The sequence below is a fragment of the Mustelus asterias genome, chromosome 1 (genome assembly GCF_964213995.1).
Source record: "Mustelus asterias chromosome 1, sMusAst1.hap1.1, whole genome shotgun sequence".
Taxonomy (NCBI): Eukaryota; Metazoa; Chordata; class Chondrichthyes; order Carcharhiniformes; family Triakidae; genus Mustelus; species Mustelus asterias.
The window spans coordinates 92934069-92950113 of NC_135801.1; the positions used below are offsets into that span (position 1 = coordinate 92934069).

A 16045-nucleotide genomic window follows, 5' to 3' on the forward strand; every position below is an offset into this window, starting at 1 on the left:
CTGTGCCACCACTCCTCCCCCACCTTGTCAACCCGAAAGGTGGATGCCAATTATCTCACTGCATTTTCCTGTGCTTGTCAAATTGGAATCGAATAAGCAGTTAAAGAGGGAGCATTTTCAGGGCTGCAGGGAAAAAGCTAGGGAACCAGACTAACTTTGTAACTCTTGCAGCGAGCCAGCACAGGCACAATGGACTGATTAGCCTCCTTGTGTTCTGTAACTATTCTATAATCCTTCTCTTAATGATCCCAATCATTTAAAAATAAATTTCCCCAGGAAAGTCTTAATCATTATTTAATTAACTCTTCCTATAATAACCCTGATGCTAATATTTAATTTTGTTGGTTGAGATCTGGATCTTATTTAACATTGCTGATGTCTAAGGAATCTTTCAATTTATTAGCGCAACTCCTTTATTCAGTTAATTATTCCTCGTCTTCCCTCTCATTCTTTCAGTTTATTCTTATTCTCTATCCTAGCCTTATTGCCCATGCTTTCCCTCATCTATTCCTTCTTCCCATTAATTTTCATTCCTCCTTAAGTGCACATAATCTTGTCTCCTTGGGATGTTGACTTGTGCCTACAGAATACAAAGGTGACTCACTGACACTTCTCCCGAACACTGTGAAACTCAATCCCCAAAGCACCAGAATACCATTTAATAAGAGTAACATTTGATTTATTCAGTCATTGTGAACAAGTGGACTTCATAGAATCATGGAATCCCTGCAGTGCAGGAGGAGGCCATTTGGCCCATACGTCTTATCTACGACATGGAATAAACATCCTTGTTGTTTTAAAATAACAAAACTTCTAACTTGTCCAGAGCAACACCATGGGAAATCTCTAGTAGAAATATAAAAACAAAAATGCAAGACAATACTAGGCATAAAATATGATAATACTGTTGATAAACTACAGAAACCAGTTACTCTAAAAATGATCATCCTTTCCTTGCACCAGTGATTTGATTGGACAGTAAAGATTCAGTGTCATCAGACCATCAATACAATCAAAATCATATCAACTGCTCATTCGTTTCATTGCTGTTTATGGGTTCTTGCTGTGTACAAATTGGCTGTTGTAATCTTCTGGATAGCGGTTAATGCACTTCAAAGTTATTTATTGCATGTTAAGCACTTTGAGCCAGTTTTCAGAGATATGATAAGCTGTTCTGTAAATGATAGTCTTCATTGCAAAAAAGTTAGAAGAAAAATGGTATGATTATGAAACCTGAATCTTCCATAGGCCATTTATAACCTGTTCTATTGTGGAAATGATTCAAACAATTCAATCTCTTGTGCAAAGATTCTGAAAAAAACATTTCACCTCTTCAACGATATATCAGCAAAGTGTTAGGATATCTATCTAATACAATGCATCCTAGATGGGGCCTGGTATTTGCATATTTTCAGTAATTCAGAAGCCGTGCCACATACATAGAACATAGAACATAACAGCGCAGTACAGGCCCTTCGTCCCTCGATGTTGCGCCGACCAGTGGTACCAATCTAAAGCCCCTCTAATCTACACTATTCCAATATCATCCATATGTTTATCCAATAACCACTTGAACACTCTCAACGTTGACGAGTCCACCACTGCTGCAGGCAGGGCATTCCACGCCCTTACTACTCTCTGAGTAAAGAACCTACCTCTAACATCTGTCCTATATCTCTCACCCCTCAATTTAAAACTATGTCCCTTCGTGCTAGCCAACACCATCCGAGGAAAAAGGCTCTCACTATCCACCCTATCTAATCCTCTGATCATCTTGTATGCCTCTATTAAGTCACCTCTTAACCTTCTTCTCTCTAACGAAAACAACCTCAAGCCCCTCAGCCTTTCCTCATACGATTTTCCCACCATACCAGGCAACATCCTGGTAAATCTCCTCTGCACCCTTTCCAACACTTCCACATCTTTCCTATAATACGGCGACCAGAACTGTACGCAATACTCCAAATGCAGCTGCACCAGAGTTTTGTACAGTTGCAACATGACCTCCTGGCTCCGAAACTCAATCCCTCTACCAATAAAAGCTAACACACCGTACGCCTTCTTAACAACCCCATCAACTTGGGTGCCAACTTTCAGGGATCTATGCACATGGACACCCAGATCCCTCTGTTCATCCACACTACCAAGTATCTTACCATTAGCCCAGTACTCTGTATTCCTGTTACTCCTTCCAAAGTGCATCACCTCACACTTTTCCGTATTAAACTCCATTTGCCACCTCTCAGCCCAGCTCTGCAGCTTATCTATGTCCCTCTGTAACCTGCCACTTCCCTCCGCACTGTCTACAACTTCACCGACTTTAGCGTCATCCGCAAATTTACTAATCCATCCTTCCACTCCCTCATCCAAGTCATTAATAAAAATGACAAACAGCAGTGGCCCCAAAACAGATCCTTGTGGTACACCACTAGTAACTGAACTCCAGGATGAATATTTCGCATCAACCACCACCCTTTGTTTTCTTACAGCTAGCCAATTCCTGATCCAAACCACTAAATCACCCTCAATCCCATGTGTCCGTAGTTTCTGTAAAAGCTTACCATGGGGAACCTTATCAAACGCTTTGCTGAAATCCATATACACCACATCAACCGCTTTACCCTCATCCACCTCTTTGGTCACCTTCTCAAAGAACTCAATAAGGTTTGTGAGGCACGACTTACCCTTCACAAAACCGTGCTGACTATCCCCAATCAAATTATTCCTTTCTAGGTGATTATAAATCCTATCTCTTATAATCCTTTCCAATACTTTGCCCACAACAGAAGTAAGGCTCACCAGTCTATAATTACCAGGGTTGTCCCTACTCCCCTTCTTGAACAAGGGGACAACATTTGCTATCCTCCTGTCTTCTGGCACTGTCCCTGTAGACAATGACAACACAAAGATCAAAGCCAAACAGGAGTACTTATTTTTAAGGGGCGCAGCCACTGGGGTACTCTCTAGTACCTGACCTTTCCCCTTCCCCTTCCTAACCGTGACCCACTTGTCTGTCTCTCGTGGCCCCGGTGTGACCACCTGCCTGTAACTCCTATCTATCACCTCCTCATTCTCACTAACCAGACGAAGGTCATTGAGCTGCAGTTCCAGTTCCCCAACGCGGTCCCTTAAGAGCTGCAGCTCGACGCACCTGGCGCAGATATGGACGTCCGGGAGGCTAGCTGACTCCAGGACCTCCCACATCAGACACTGAGAACAACAAACTGGCCTCACAATCATAATTCACATACAGCATGTGATTATTCATACCCGACTTATCCTTGTAACCTCCCATTTTGCTATGTGCCAGACATTCATACAGCTGTTATTTAAACATGTTTAACTGACATAGCATTAACATGAAGTCTTGTTAGTGCTCAAGTTAATAGTGTTTTGCTTAATGGAGTATTCACAAACCAAATTAAATAATGTGCTTGTACCTCCATTCTTCCCAGAATTAAAAAGTGAATGTGCCGCATCTGGTTAGTAAAGCCCACTATCATCTGATTTTTGGGGCAGCATTTTCCTTTAGCTGCTAGAAATGGAATTTTCATCCATTTGTGTGATATAGCCAGAAACCCACAGCAATCTTTAGGCTGGGCATCAGTTGATATGTAAGGTAGTGTTTTTTTCTTGAGTAGCTTACCACCAATGGGACAAACGAAAATGCAGTGTTGTTGCAACACTGAGATGATTACTGCCACCTAAGGGGGCAGCAACAGCTTCTTCCCTGCTGCCATCAGACTTTTAAATGGACCTACCTCGCATTAAGTTGATCTTTCTCTACACCCTAGCTATGACTGTAAAACTACATTCTGCACCCTCTCCTTTCTTTCTCTACGTACAGTATGCTTTGTCTGTATAGCACGCAAGAAAAAATACTTTTCTCTGTATACCAATACATGTGTATTGGTATACCAACACGGATTCGTGAAGGGTAAGTCTTGCCTCACAAATTTGATTGCATTTTTTGAGAAGGTAACTAAATGTGTCGATGAATGGAGAGCAGTTGATGTCATATACATGGATTTCAGTAAGGCGTTTGATAAGGTCCCCCATGGTCGGCTCATGAAGAAAGTAAGGAGGTGTGGGATAGAGGGAAATTTGGCCGATTGGATAAGTAACTGGCTATCTCAGAGGGTGGTGGTGGATGGAAAATTCTCAGACTGGAGACCAGTTACCAGCAGTGTACCACAAGGATCAGTGCTGGGTCCTCTGCTATTTGTGATTTTTATAAATGACTTGGAGGAGGGGGCTGAAGGGTGGATCAGTAAATTTGCGGATGACACCAAGATTGGTGGAGTAGTGGATGAGGTGGAGGGCTGTTGTAGGCTGCAAAGAGACATTGATAGGATGCAGAGCTGGGCCGAAAAATGGCAGATGGAGTTTAACCCTGATAAGTGCGAGGTGATTCATTTTGGTAGGACAAATTTGAATGCGGATTACAGGGTCAAAGATAGGGTTCTGAGGAATGTGGAGGAACAGAGAGATCTTGGGGTTTATATCCACAGATCTCTGAAGGTTGCCACTTAAGTGGATAGAGCCGTGAAGAAGGCCTATAGTGTGTTAGCTTTTATTAACAGGGGGTTTGAGTTTAAGAGCCGTGGGGTTATGCTGCAACTGTACAGGACCTTGGTGAGACCACATTTGGAATATTGTGTGCAGTTCTGGTCACCTCACTATAAGAAGGATGTGGAAGCACTGGAAAGAGTGCAAAGGAGATTTACCAGGATGCTGCCTGGTTTGGAGGGTAGGTCTTATGAGGAAAGGTTGAGGGAGCTAGGGCTTTTCTCTTTAGAGCGGAGGAGGTTGAGAGGCGACTTAATAGAGGTTTATAAGATGATGAGGGGGATAGATAGAGTGGACGTTCAGAGACTATTTCCTCGGGTGGATGTAGCTGTTACTAGGGGGCATAACTATAAGGTTCGTGGTGGAAGATATAGAAGGGATGTCCGAGGTAGGTTCTTTACTCAGAGAGTGGTTGGGGTGTGGAATGGACTGCCTGCTGTGATAGTGGAGTCAGACACTTTAGGAACTTTCAAGTGGTTATTGGATAAGCACATGGAGCACACTAGAAAGATAGGGAGTGGGATAGCTTGATCTTGGTTTCGGAAAAGGTTCGGCACAACATCGTGGGCCAAAGGGCCTGTTCTGTGCTGTACTGTTCTATGTTCTATGTCTATATTCATGTGACAATAATAAATCAATCAAATCATATCAAATTTGTTAAGACTTAAAAATAAACAACATTGAGTACCCAGATTCCTGGATGGTTCTATAGACATTTGGTTGGCAAAGGGCAAAGGCAGCCCTGCAAACATTTCTCCATCCAATAATGATCTAATTCCCTCCTGAATGCCTCAATTGGCTTTGCCGCCACCACATTCTCAGGCAGTACATTCCAGATCCTAACACTCCCTGTGTGAACAACATTTTCCTCGTGTCATCATAGCTTGTTCTGCCAATTACTTTAAATCTGTGCCTTCTCGTTCCCGATCCTCCACCAATGGGAACAGGTTCTTCCTGTCAACTCTATCCACCTTATGATGTTGAATACCCTTATCAAGTCTCTCAACCCTCTCTTCCCCAAGGGAAAACTTCTCCAGTCTTTCTATGGAACTGAAGTTCTTCAGCCATGGAACCATTCTCATGACTTTTTTCTGCAGCATCTTTCATGCCTTCAGATCTTTCCCAAAGTGTGGTGCCCAGAACTGGATGCAATGCTTCAGTTAAGGCTGAACTAGTGTTTTATACAAGTTTAATATAATTTCTTTGCTCTTGTACTCCATGTCCCTATTGACAAAACCCAGAATGCCATAAGCAAAGAGGGATATGGGCCAAATGCGGGCAACTGGGATTAGCTTAGGGGTTTAAAGAAAAAATAAGGGCAGCATGGACAAGTTGGGCCAAAGGGCCTGTTTCCCTGCTGTAAACCTCTATGACTCTAAGCTTTATTAACTGCTCTTTCACCCTATCTTGCCACCTTTAATGATTTATTCACATATGCACCCAGATCTCTCTGTTCCTGCACCCCTTTTAAAATGGCACCCTTTATTTGATATCATCTCTCTGCATTCTTCCTACTTGTAATGTCCTAACTATATTAGGGGTTGTGGGTTCTAACGGAAAAAGACAATACTTGGTTTGCACATGTAAATTCAAACAACACACAACAGGTTTTATTGAAGAACTGCTCCTTTGCTCCAAATCAGAACACAGAACTGAAAGTAAAACAGCAGTCTAAGCACACACCTAAATGACATCACCATCAAAACATGTGGTCAGCCCCTAAAGCAAACACACACCCCTTTTAAATATATAATACCACCAAAATGAATCACTTCACAACTCTCTGCATTAAATTTCATCTGCCGATTGTCCACCCATTTCACCAACCTGTCCGCGTGCTTTTGAAGTTCTATGTTATCCTCCTCATAGTTCAAAGAACAAAGAAATGTACAGCACAGGAACAGGCCTTTCAGCCCTCCAGGTTTGTGCCCATCATGATACCCTAACTAAAAAAAACCTTCTGCCCTTACTCGGTCCATATCCCTCTATTTCCTCCCTATTCATGTACCCATCCAGAAGCCTCTTAAATGTTGCTAATGTGCCTGCTTCCACCACCTCCTCTGGCAGCGCATTCCAGGCACCCACCGCTCTCTGAATGAAAAACTGCCCCACACACCTTCCTTAAACTTTCCCCCTCTCGCCTTGAACCTGTGCTCCCTTGTAATTGACACTTCCACCCTTGGAAAAAGCCTCTGGCTATCTATCCTGTCTATGCCTCTCATAATTTTGTAGACCTCTATCAGGTCTCCCCTCAGCCTCCATCTTTCCAGTGAAAACAATCCTAGTTTATTTAAGCTCTCCTCATAGCCAACACTCTCGAGACCAGGCAACATCTTGGTGAACCTTCTTTGCGCTATCTCCAAATCTTCCACATCCATCTGATAATGTGGCGACCAGAACTGCACGCAATACTCCAAATGCGGACTAACCAAGGTTTTATATAGCTGCAACATGATTTCCCAACTCTTGTACTCAATGCCCCAGCTGAAGAAGGCAAACATGCCATACATCTTCTTGGCCACCTATGTTGCCACTTTCAGGGAACTGTGGACCTGCATGTCCAGATCCTAATGTATATTAATGTTCATAAAGGTTCTGCCATTTGTGGTATAATTCATACCTCAATTTGATCCTCCAAAATCGTATTTGTCCGGATTAAACTCCATCTGCCATTTCTGTGCCCAAGTCTCCAATCTATTTATCTCCTGTTGTATCCTCTGACAATTCTCGGCACTATCAGCAATTCTGCCAATCTTCATGTCATCCACAAACTTACTAATTAGACCACCTTATCCAGCCAGTGACAACCCATGTCCCACGAATGAATTTAAAAAAAACTTTCAAGTGTTGTATATCTGCCAATATTGAAATTGTTCCACTGCATACCAAAGTCTAGGTCATTAATATAGCGCAAGGGTCCTAACACCGACCCCAAGGGAACTCAAGTATAGACCTTCCTCAAGTCTGGAAAAACAACCATTAATCACTACTCTCTGTTTGCTGTCACTCCACCAATTTTGCATCCATGTTACGACTATCCCTCTTCTTCCAATAGGAACAGTTTCTCTTTATCTACTCTGTCCAGATCCATCCTGCTTTTGACCACCTCTGTCAAATCTTCTTTCAACATACTTCTCTTTAAGGAGTACAGCCCCAGATGTTCCAATCTATCCTGATCCCTCGAACCATTTCTGTAAGTATTTCCTGCATCATCTCCAAAGCCTTCACATCCTTTCCAAAGTGTGGATCCTAGAATTGGGCACAATACTCCAGTTAAAACCCAGGTTCTCCAATATATCCATGTAACTACAGTTCCCAATCCCTGGAACCATTCTTGCAAATATTTTCTGCACCCTCTCCAAAACCTTTGCACCTTTCCTAAATACTTCAGTTGAGGCCGGATTAGTATTTTAAGCAGGTTTATCGTAACCTCCTTACTTTTGTACATGTCTCTATTTATAAAGCTCAGAATCCCAGTTGCCTTTTAGCCACTTTGCCAAGCTGCCCTCAACCTTCAACAATTTGTGTTCCTTCTCAGAAGATGGTTCAGGATGTCATGCCAGGTGTTGCCATATATCTGCAGCCTCCTAGAAGAACACCTGCTGCCTACTGGACCTGGTTCAACTTTTTGTCTCTGGATCCTCTGGGCTAAGCACAAACATACCCAGAACCTCCTAATCAGCTGCACACTTATGGCTTGATTTTCAGCCAACATTTATGCCAACTTTGCCCCCAATGATGCCAGTCAGGATGAGCAGGCATTTAGCTTTGTGGCCCCGACTGTTTCCCACAAGTGCAGGGTGCCGTTAATTCACACACATGCCAATTAAGGCACCTCAGAACAATCAGGAATATTCATTAATTCCAAGGGGTTCCACTCCATCAAAGTTTAACTGGTGAGATGCAAAAAAACAATGTTAATGCAAGTTTGTGCAAGGTTCCTGGGCTGCTACTATGATGCTTTCTTCCTGTGGCATTTTGTCCTCCCTGAACTCTTCACACCTGGGTAGACTAAAGGGGCAACTGCTAGGAAACAAGGGATACCCACTGCAAACCTAGCTCATGACACCCATCAGAAACCAAACCATTGAAGCCCAGCAGCACTAAAGTGAATATCATATCACCAGTAAATGTGTGATTGAACAGGCCTATTACAAGCTAAAGATGCATTTTAGGTGCCTGGACAGATCTGGAGGAACCCTGTAACCATTCAGGGTCCCCACAATGGTGTTGGATTACTGTGGTTTGCACACTATTGTTTTACAGGGACAAAAACTCAGATCCTCTGGAGCAGCATGCAGTGTGGGGAAGAAGAGGAGAACAGGGACAAGGGTAACTCACCAGCAGCTTCTCACATTGCAATGTTCACTTAGGTTGCACTTGTGATCCTAAGTCACCAGAAAATGCAATGGTCCCTCGACTGCCTGCATCCCACCCGCCCCACCATGCCACTGACACAAAGAAGTCTTGCAACCAATCAGCCATCTCTTCAGCATCCTCCATTGGTCCCTATTAATTCATGTCTGCACATTAATCACCAAAGGCCACTTACTTCCTAAAACCAATGAATGGATAAGAGCAGGGAAGTGGTGTAAATGCATAACATTTATCTAAGTGAAATATAAAGAACAAAACCTTATCAACATAACAATTTTTTTGGTCTGGATTTTCCCAGCTGTGTGGAAGCAGTTTTGGAGCCCGGGGCGGGAGGTGGTGGGTTTTTTTGGGAGGGGGGCAGGGGGTGCAGGAAAATAGGGGAGAGCCACAATGTGAGGGCTCTTAACACATTTCTGTCTCTGGGAGACTTTCCAAGGGGAAGTCTGGGAACCAGTTGGCTTCTCACTCCAGGGATGTGGGAAGGCAATTTGTCTGATTAAGGCCCCACTTAGGAGCAATTTTGTGTCTTTATCGATGCTTTACTAAAGTTAGAGCCACCTTGTGTGTATCATCATCAGCTCATTGAGGCAGCCTCCTGATGGGAGACCAAGGGGGCCATCAGATCTGGAGGCTCCTTGCCCCAGTGAGGGAACCTCAGTGATGAAAGGCCATGGCCTATGAATAGGTCTGCAGGGGCGATTTCCCCCACAGTTTGATGGCCATACTGACTTATAGAATCATAGAATCCTACAGTGCAGGAAGAGGCCATTCGGCCCATCGAGTCTGCACCAACCACAAAACCACCCAGGCCCTATCCCTACATATTTACCCACTAATCTAACCTATGCATCCCAGGACACTAAAGGGCAATTTAGAATGACCAATCAACCTAGCCCACACATTTTTGGACTGTGGGAGGAAACCGGAGCACCCGGGGGAAACCCACGCAGACACAGGGAGAATGTGCAAACTCCACACAGACAGTGACCCGAGCTGAGATTCGAACCCAGGTCCCTGGAGCTGTGAAGCAGCAGTGCTAAGCACTATGCTACCGTGCCACCCCTTGTGGCATTTAAATTTGTAACTTCATTGCAGGCATCCAATGTTGAGGCATCCTCTTGCTCAAATACTACCATGGCAGCACCCACATCTCTACGAGCCTGACATCACCGCAGGCTTTCTGTGGTTAGGCCTGCAGTCTCGCGAATCTGCTCCCCATCCTGAATAGTGTGGTGCGATATCCCGTCTGTGGACATGTTGTTGATTCGTCTTCCAGTTGGTGGGGTCTCCTTGGTGGGGAAATGGGTTAAATTTTCCGGCTGACAGTGCGGCTTGAGCAGCACCTCAGTGTGGCTGGACATGAGTGAGACTTGTTTTGTGGTGAGCCCAAGTGTGATGTGAGAATCCATCGCAGCTCTTCTTTTATTTGTCTCAATATCTCTTACTTTCTTAGGCTATATAAGCAAGGGTAGCAAAATTTGTATTTGGAAGTTATGGAGATTATACTTTATCATTAAAAGGTGAGTCTGGGGGAGGGGTGGCTTCTGGGGGGGGGGGGCGGGGTGGCTTCTGGAGCAGCTCATATTGTTAAGCTTTAGGTTTCCCAAGTGGAATATATCCTGTTATCCGTGGGGCCTGAGGGCAAGTTTAAATACCTGTTTTAGCCGCACTCTTCCCGTGAGGCTGTGTAGCTCTGATCCTGTTATCCTGTACGTGAGTGTACACTGTCACGCCGCATCTTGGGTTTGGGGGTGTATCCTGATGTTCTCCTCTTTTTGGGATATCCTTTCATTATTCGGAGGTTTTTGGGATGCTGTTTAAGACTCCGATTGGTTGTATTTGACTCCACAGGGACTCTCTTCTGCTGCGTAGCTCAGTCCCTGTTATCCTGTGGGCAAGGCTATGCATCATTGTGCCATGTGCTTACGGTTTTATCCTGTTATGTTGATATCGCTGACTCTTTGTAATATCCTTCCATTATCCGTGCAAAGGGAAGAGCCGATTACAATAATTGCAGCAAATTGTTACTGATAATCTGAGCCAATTGTAGTGATATTTGCCAGTCTTTTCTACATGTTTATGTGGAATGATGATTATTCTGTGTACTGGATTTTGGGGGTTTGTTGGGTTATTTGGTAAAATGGAAAATCTTCAATAAAAGCATTTAAAAAATATTATAATGAGATTATGAGTCTCATTTGTATTCACAATTAAAAATTTAACTGTGGATGGCCAGTTTCCGTGAGCCTCAGGAAACATCTCCACCCCCACCATACCGGCTGCAGAGAGTGTTGTCAGATCCAGCTGGTAAGTGCCTCTCTATCTACTGACTGGAATCAGTGTGCTTGACTGGGAAGCCCCCCACTGTAATCAATCCTCTGTACCGTCCCCTAGCACTAACCCCCCCCCCCCCCCCACCCCCCCCACCTCCACCCGCTCTCAGTGCTCCCACCCCCCTCAACCTCTAATCCTTCACTTCCAGGTTTCTGATTTTGCCCTCAACGAGATTCCTGTCCTCACTCCCTGCCTGATTTCTAACCTAATGTCCCCAATGAGTCCTGCGATCTCCCCTCAAGTCCTCCAATTGCTCCCAACAGCCTGCCCTTCCGTCAGTCTCCGCCCTGGGTTTGACCTTTCTTGGACTAGAACAAGAATGACAGCTGATCCCTTGAGCAAGGGTTCCAAATATTCAGGCCAACTTAAACAACTACAATACTCATTCACTGAATTGCAGAAAAATAAAATTACACTCACCTCAAAACTCACTGAACCATTGTGATCTGTGTCGAAGGCATTAAACAGAAAGTGTGCATATGTGGATGCATCTGGAATGGAAAAAAGGAACGTTCTGAATAATTCTGTTAAAAAATATTATATACTATAACAGTTCCAATTGAGAGGAGTGTTATTTAATCAAATTTGATGTCAAAGAGAATTGACACAATATTGAACCTATAAAACAGAAGAGAGCACTGACTGTCTAGTATCTTAAATATTTTCAATTTCATGTTGGAAAGTAAATCAAGCTTCTAACTCATCACTTTTTGGTCACTGACATTTTCATTATCACTCTATTAAAAGTTATCAAGAGCTATTAACCAGAGTCAGAATGCTTTCTTCAGTTGATGGATGTTACAGTGTCTATTGTGCCAACAAACTAATGAATTGTCCATCACTAGAGACTGCTGCTTCTGTGCTGGTTGAATATGTTGCTAAAACAAAGCTGGCCTGCAGTGTTTGGAGAGGTGCGGAGAATTTTAAGTAGCTGTTAAATATCAGGAATATTAGGAAATTCCTAAAGGTCTGATCTGGGGATTCCCACAGGACTAAGCAAGGGGCAGAAATTCTATCTGACTCTTACTTGGGAACCTGTGTCAGGGAGTGCGGGCGATGATGGGAATTCCTGACACTGGAAGACCCTGTGTCCAACTGAGCAATTCATCTCTTCAAGGTTTGATTGTGTGATAAAAGATCATGTGATATCAGAACAGGTGACATGTAATCCCACAGCATTTGCCTTCAATTTGCAACTTAACCTTATAAAGTTAGGCTATACATTCTAAAAATTTCCCTTTAACTGTGTTCCATCCAGGAAGAAATCCTTGCATTCAGTTCCTCCAGCTCAAAAGTCCAGCTCTGTAATACCACTATGAAAGTGGGAGGGCCTTCGAGTGGGGAATTCAGTGCACTTGGCTGCTTCTGGTGCAGTAAGAGTGCTTCCACAAGTATGCTGTGAATGTGCCAGAAGTTCCCCTGACCAGATCGTGACCACGCTAATGGCTTTGATACACCCATTGGAAGGTTGAGCTAAGCAAAGCCACTGAACGTATTTGCCTGTGACCTTTGCCGCCCCATTTAAGTGGCCAAACATCCAACTTCCATGTTGTTGGAAAGTTTGTGGAAGCACTGTGGAGTGTATTTGGAGATGTTGTGGTGGATTTGACAGGGAATGTTGCTGTAGCCTCACAGGAATGGAAGAGGATTTGGTGACCAGTCCACATAAAGGCTGTTGCAAAATGTCATGGGATCTGCAGTTGCAATGCTTCTCGGTCTGTAACATAACAGAGAGATGAAACAGGCACTGCAGAGAAGGGAAGATCTGCTCAGAGTGAGGAGCAGGAAGAGAAGGAAGCAAGGAAGAGGCATCTGGGATACTTTCACTCCAGAAAGACTGCCCATTTGCACCTACTCAAATTGGGGGATAAGCTATTTAGATCTGAGATGAGGGGGAATTTCTACACTCAGGGGGTTGTGAATCTCTGAAATTCTGTACTCCAGTGGGCTGTGGAAGCTCAGTAATTTGGTATGTTCAAGAAAGAAATTGATTGATTTCTAGATATTATTGGCTGAGGAGAGAACTTACCTGGAGGTAGCATCATAGGGGCACACAGGTTCAGGAAGCTCATAATTCTCTGTGCCCCAGAAAGCTAATGGACCTGGTTCAAGAGCAGTCATGGCAGAGATAGAGCAGCATTGCAGCTGCTGGCATCAAGACTCCTCTGTCAGGAAATCAAACCCCTTGGCACCACCAGGATGTGCCCATTGTCACCCCCTCGCCCACAGAAAGGAGCACCCATGAATATTCATGCTAGCTAAACAAACCATCATGTGATTGGGAGAGATTCAGTCAGCTCAAAGTTGGTATCATGACATTGAAATCATGATTTTAATTTCTCATTTAAATCATCTGCAATGCCTGAAAAAATAAACCAATGTTGGTCTAAAATCAACAACCATTTCATTAACCTTTAACTGCAGTCAGGGGCGATTGTAACAAAATTCTAAGTGCTGAGCGAGTGAGAAAATGGGAGAGTTTCAAACTCATCATTTCAGTGAGCTAAAAAAAAGCAATCTTATGGCACTTAAGTCAAAGAAAGTGCCAGGATGCAATTCTTGCCAGTAAGGGGTCTCTCCCATCAAGGCCCCCATCCCTCAGGGCTTGCCCCACAGGCACTGTCCAGTGGGTGGTGTTAGGGTGCCAGACGAACACTGCCAGTGTCGGGCAGGCACTGCCAGGGTGTCAGGGGCACTGCCCAGCCCTGCCCCTGACATCCCAGGAGCCTTCAATGATCTCCATTCCCACTGCCATGGTCATCACATCTGATCCCCATTGGTGGGGACCATATTTGGTTTAATTTATTATTGTCGCATGTATTAACATACAATGAAAAGTATTGTTTCTTGCGCACTATACAGACAAAACATACTGTACATAGAGAAGGAGAGAATGCAGAATGTAGTGTTACAGTCATAGCTAGAGTGTAGAGAAAAATCAACTTAATATGAGGTAGGTCCATTCAAAATTCTGATGGCAACAGGGAAGAAGCTGTTTTTGAGTTGTTTAGTACGTGTCCTCAGACTTTTGTATCTTTTTCTCAAGGGAAGAAGGTGGAAGAGAGAATGTCCGGGATGCTTGAGGTCCTTAATTATGCTGGCTGCTTTTCCGAGGCAGAGGTAAATGTAGACAGAGTCAATGGTTGGGAGGCTGGTTTGCGTGATGGACTGGGCGTTGTTCATGACCCTTTGTAGTTTTTTTGCAGCCTTGGACAGAGCAGGAGCCATACCAAACTGTGAAAAAACCAGAAAGAATGCTTTCTATGGTGCATCTGTAAAAGCTGGTGAGAGCTGGAGTGGACATGCCAAATTTCCTTAGCCTCCTGAGAAAGAAGAGGTTTTGGTGGGCTTTCTTAACTATAATGTCGGCATGGAGGGACCAGGACAGTTTGTTGGTAATCTGGACACCAATAAAATGGAGCTCTCGATTGATGCAGACAGGGGCATGTCCTCCAATACGCTTCCTGAAGTCGATGACTATCTCTTTTCATCTTGTTGATATTGAGGGAGAGAGATTAGTGAGTGGGGAGATTAGTGAGTGGGTAGATCAGTGAGTGGGGAGATCAGTGAGTGGGGAGATCAGTGAGTGGGGAGATCAGTGAGTGGGGAGATTAGTGAGTGGGGAGAGGCTCACTGGTGCTGGTGAGTGACTACACAGGCCCCTGAATGTCTGAAACTGCTATAATGAGATGGGCGAGTTATGATGGTCAGTCCCACCAGTGAACCATTACTGCGGAGATCAATCAGGGAGAAGTGGGAGGAATGAATCCAAAGTGGTCAGTAATGGATAGAATTTAGTTTGACATTAGAAATAGGGCATAAGCACCTCAGGTTTCTGAAAGTTCAAACTTTGGCTCATGATTCTAACTGAGGGCCAATTTTCTGCAGTTGAGTTTTGGTTTCAGTTAAAAACTTGCTTTCCGCTGCAAAAATGTATTTGAAGTTTTTAAACCCCTGAATCTTATTTAACTGCTGGGTAGGAAGTCAAAAGGAAGTGAATATTTGCTAAGCCCGGAGGGCACTCAATGATAAGTGGCAGACTTGGTTACTAAGCCATTCTCCCGGTTCCCCACAATCAGGAGGCGCATGCTGGGAATATGACAGGGGAAACCAATGCTTTCCATGTGGGGTCTAGAGAATTACTTTGCTTCTCTTATTGCACAAGAAATCATAAAACTGGAGAATCATAGAAGCGCAAGGAATAGAGTAATGCTATTTGGCTCACTGTGACTTTGCTGACATTTTGAAAGAGCCGGTGTGCTTATTTCCACATTCCCACTTAGTGGGGATAATCCTGCAAATTCCTCAGCCTCAGGCACCTGTCCTCCTTGTTAAAACTGTTTATAGGATCAGCTTCCACCACCTTCACAGGTAGAGCATCCCAGACCTTGGTCTGCACATCAGAAGGTGGCAGGGCAAGTAAATGAAATGATTGAGAAAGCCCATGTGATTTTTAAGATGGTGTAGAATAGGAGAGCAGAGTTACGTTAGAACTCTTCAGCCTAAACTGGAGTACTGCATACAGTTTACGGGTATTGCATCAATGGAAGGATGTTTTTACATTAGTGGGTTCAGAGGAGATGAATGAAGATGTTACTTAGGAATGGAGAATTTCAGCTGTGAGGAAAGATTGCATGGGTTGGAATCATTTTCTCTGGAACAAAAGAGGCTAAGGGGAGATTTAAGTGAGGTTTATAAAATTATGAGCGGTCGAGGTGGATAAGTAGGAAGGACCTATTTTCCTTAGTAGAGAGGTCACTAACTG

General features: G+C 43.9%; 1 protein-coding gene across 1 annotated transcript in view; it reads right to left on the reverse strand.

Moving 5' to 3' along the window:
- The window catches only part of kcnip4a (potassium voltage-gated channel interacting protein 4a), a 320366-nt gene that overhangs the window by 14429 nt on the left and 289892 nt on the right, over positions 1–16045 (reverse strand). The window contains exon 4 of the mRNA XM_078218120.1: positions 11701–11771. Within this exon, the coding sequence (XP_078074246.1) occupies positions 11701–11771 (71 nt within the window). The remainder of the gene's footprint in view (positions 1–11700; positions 11772–16045) is intronic.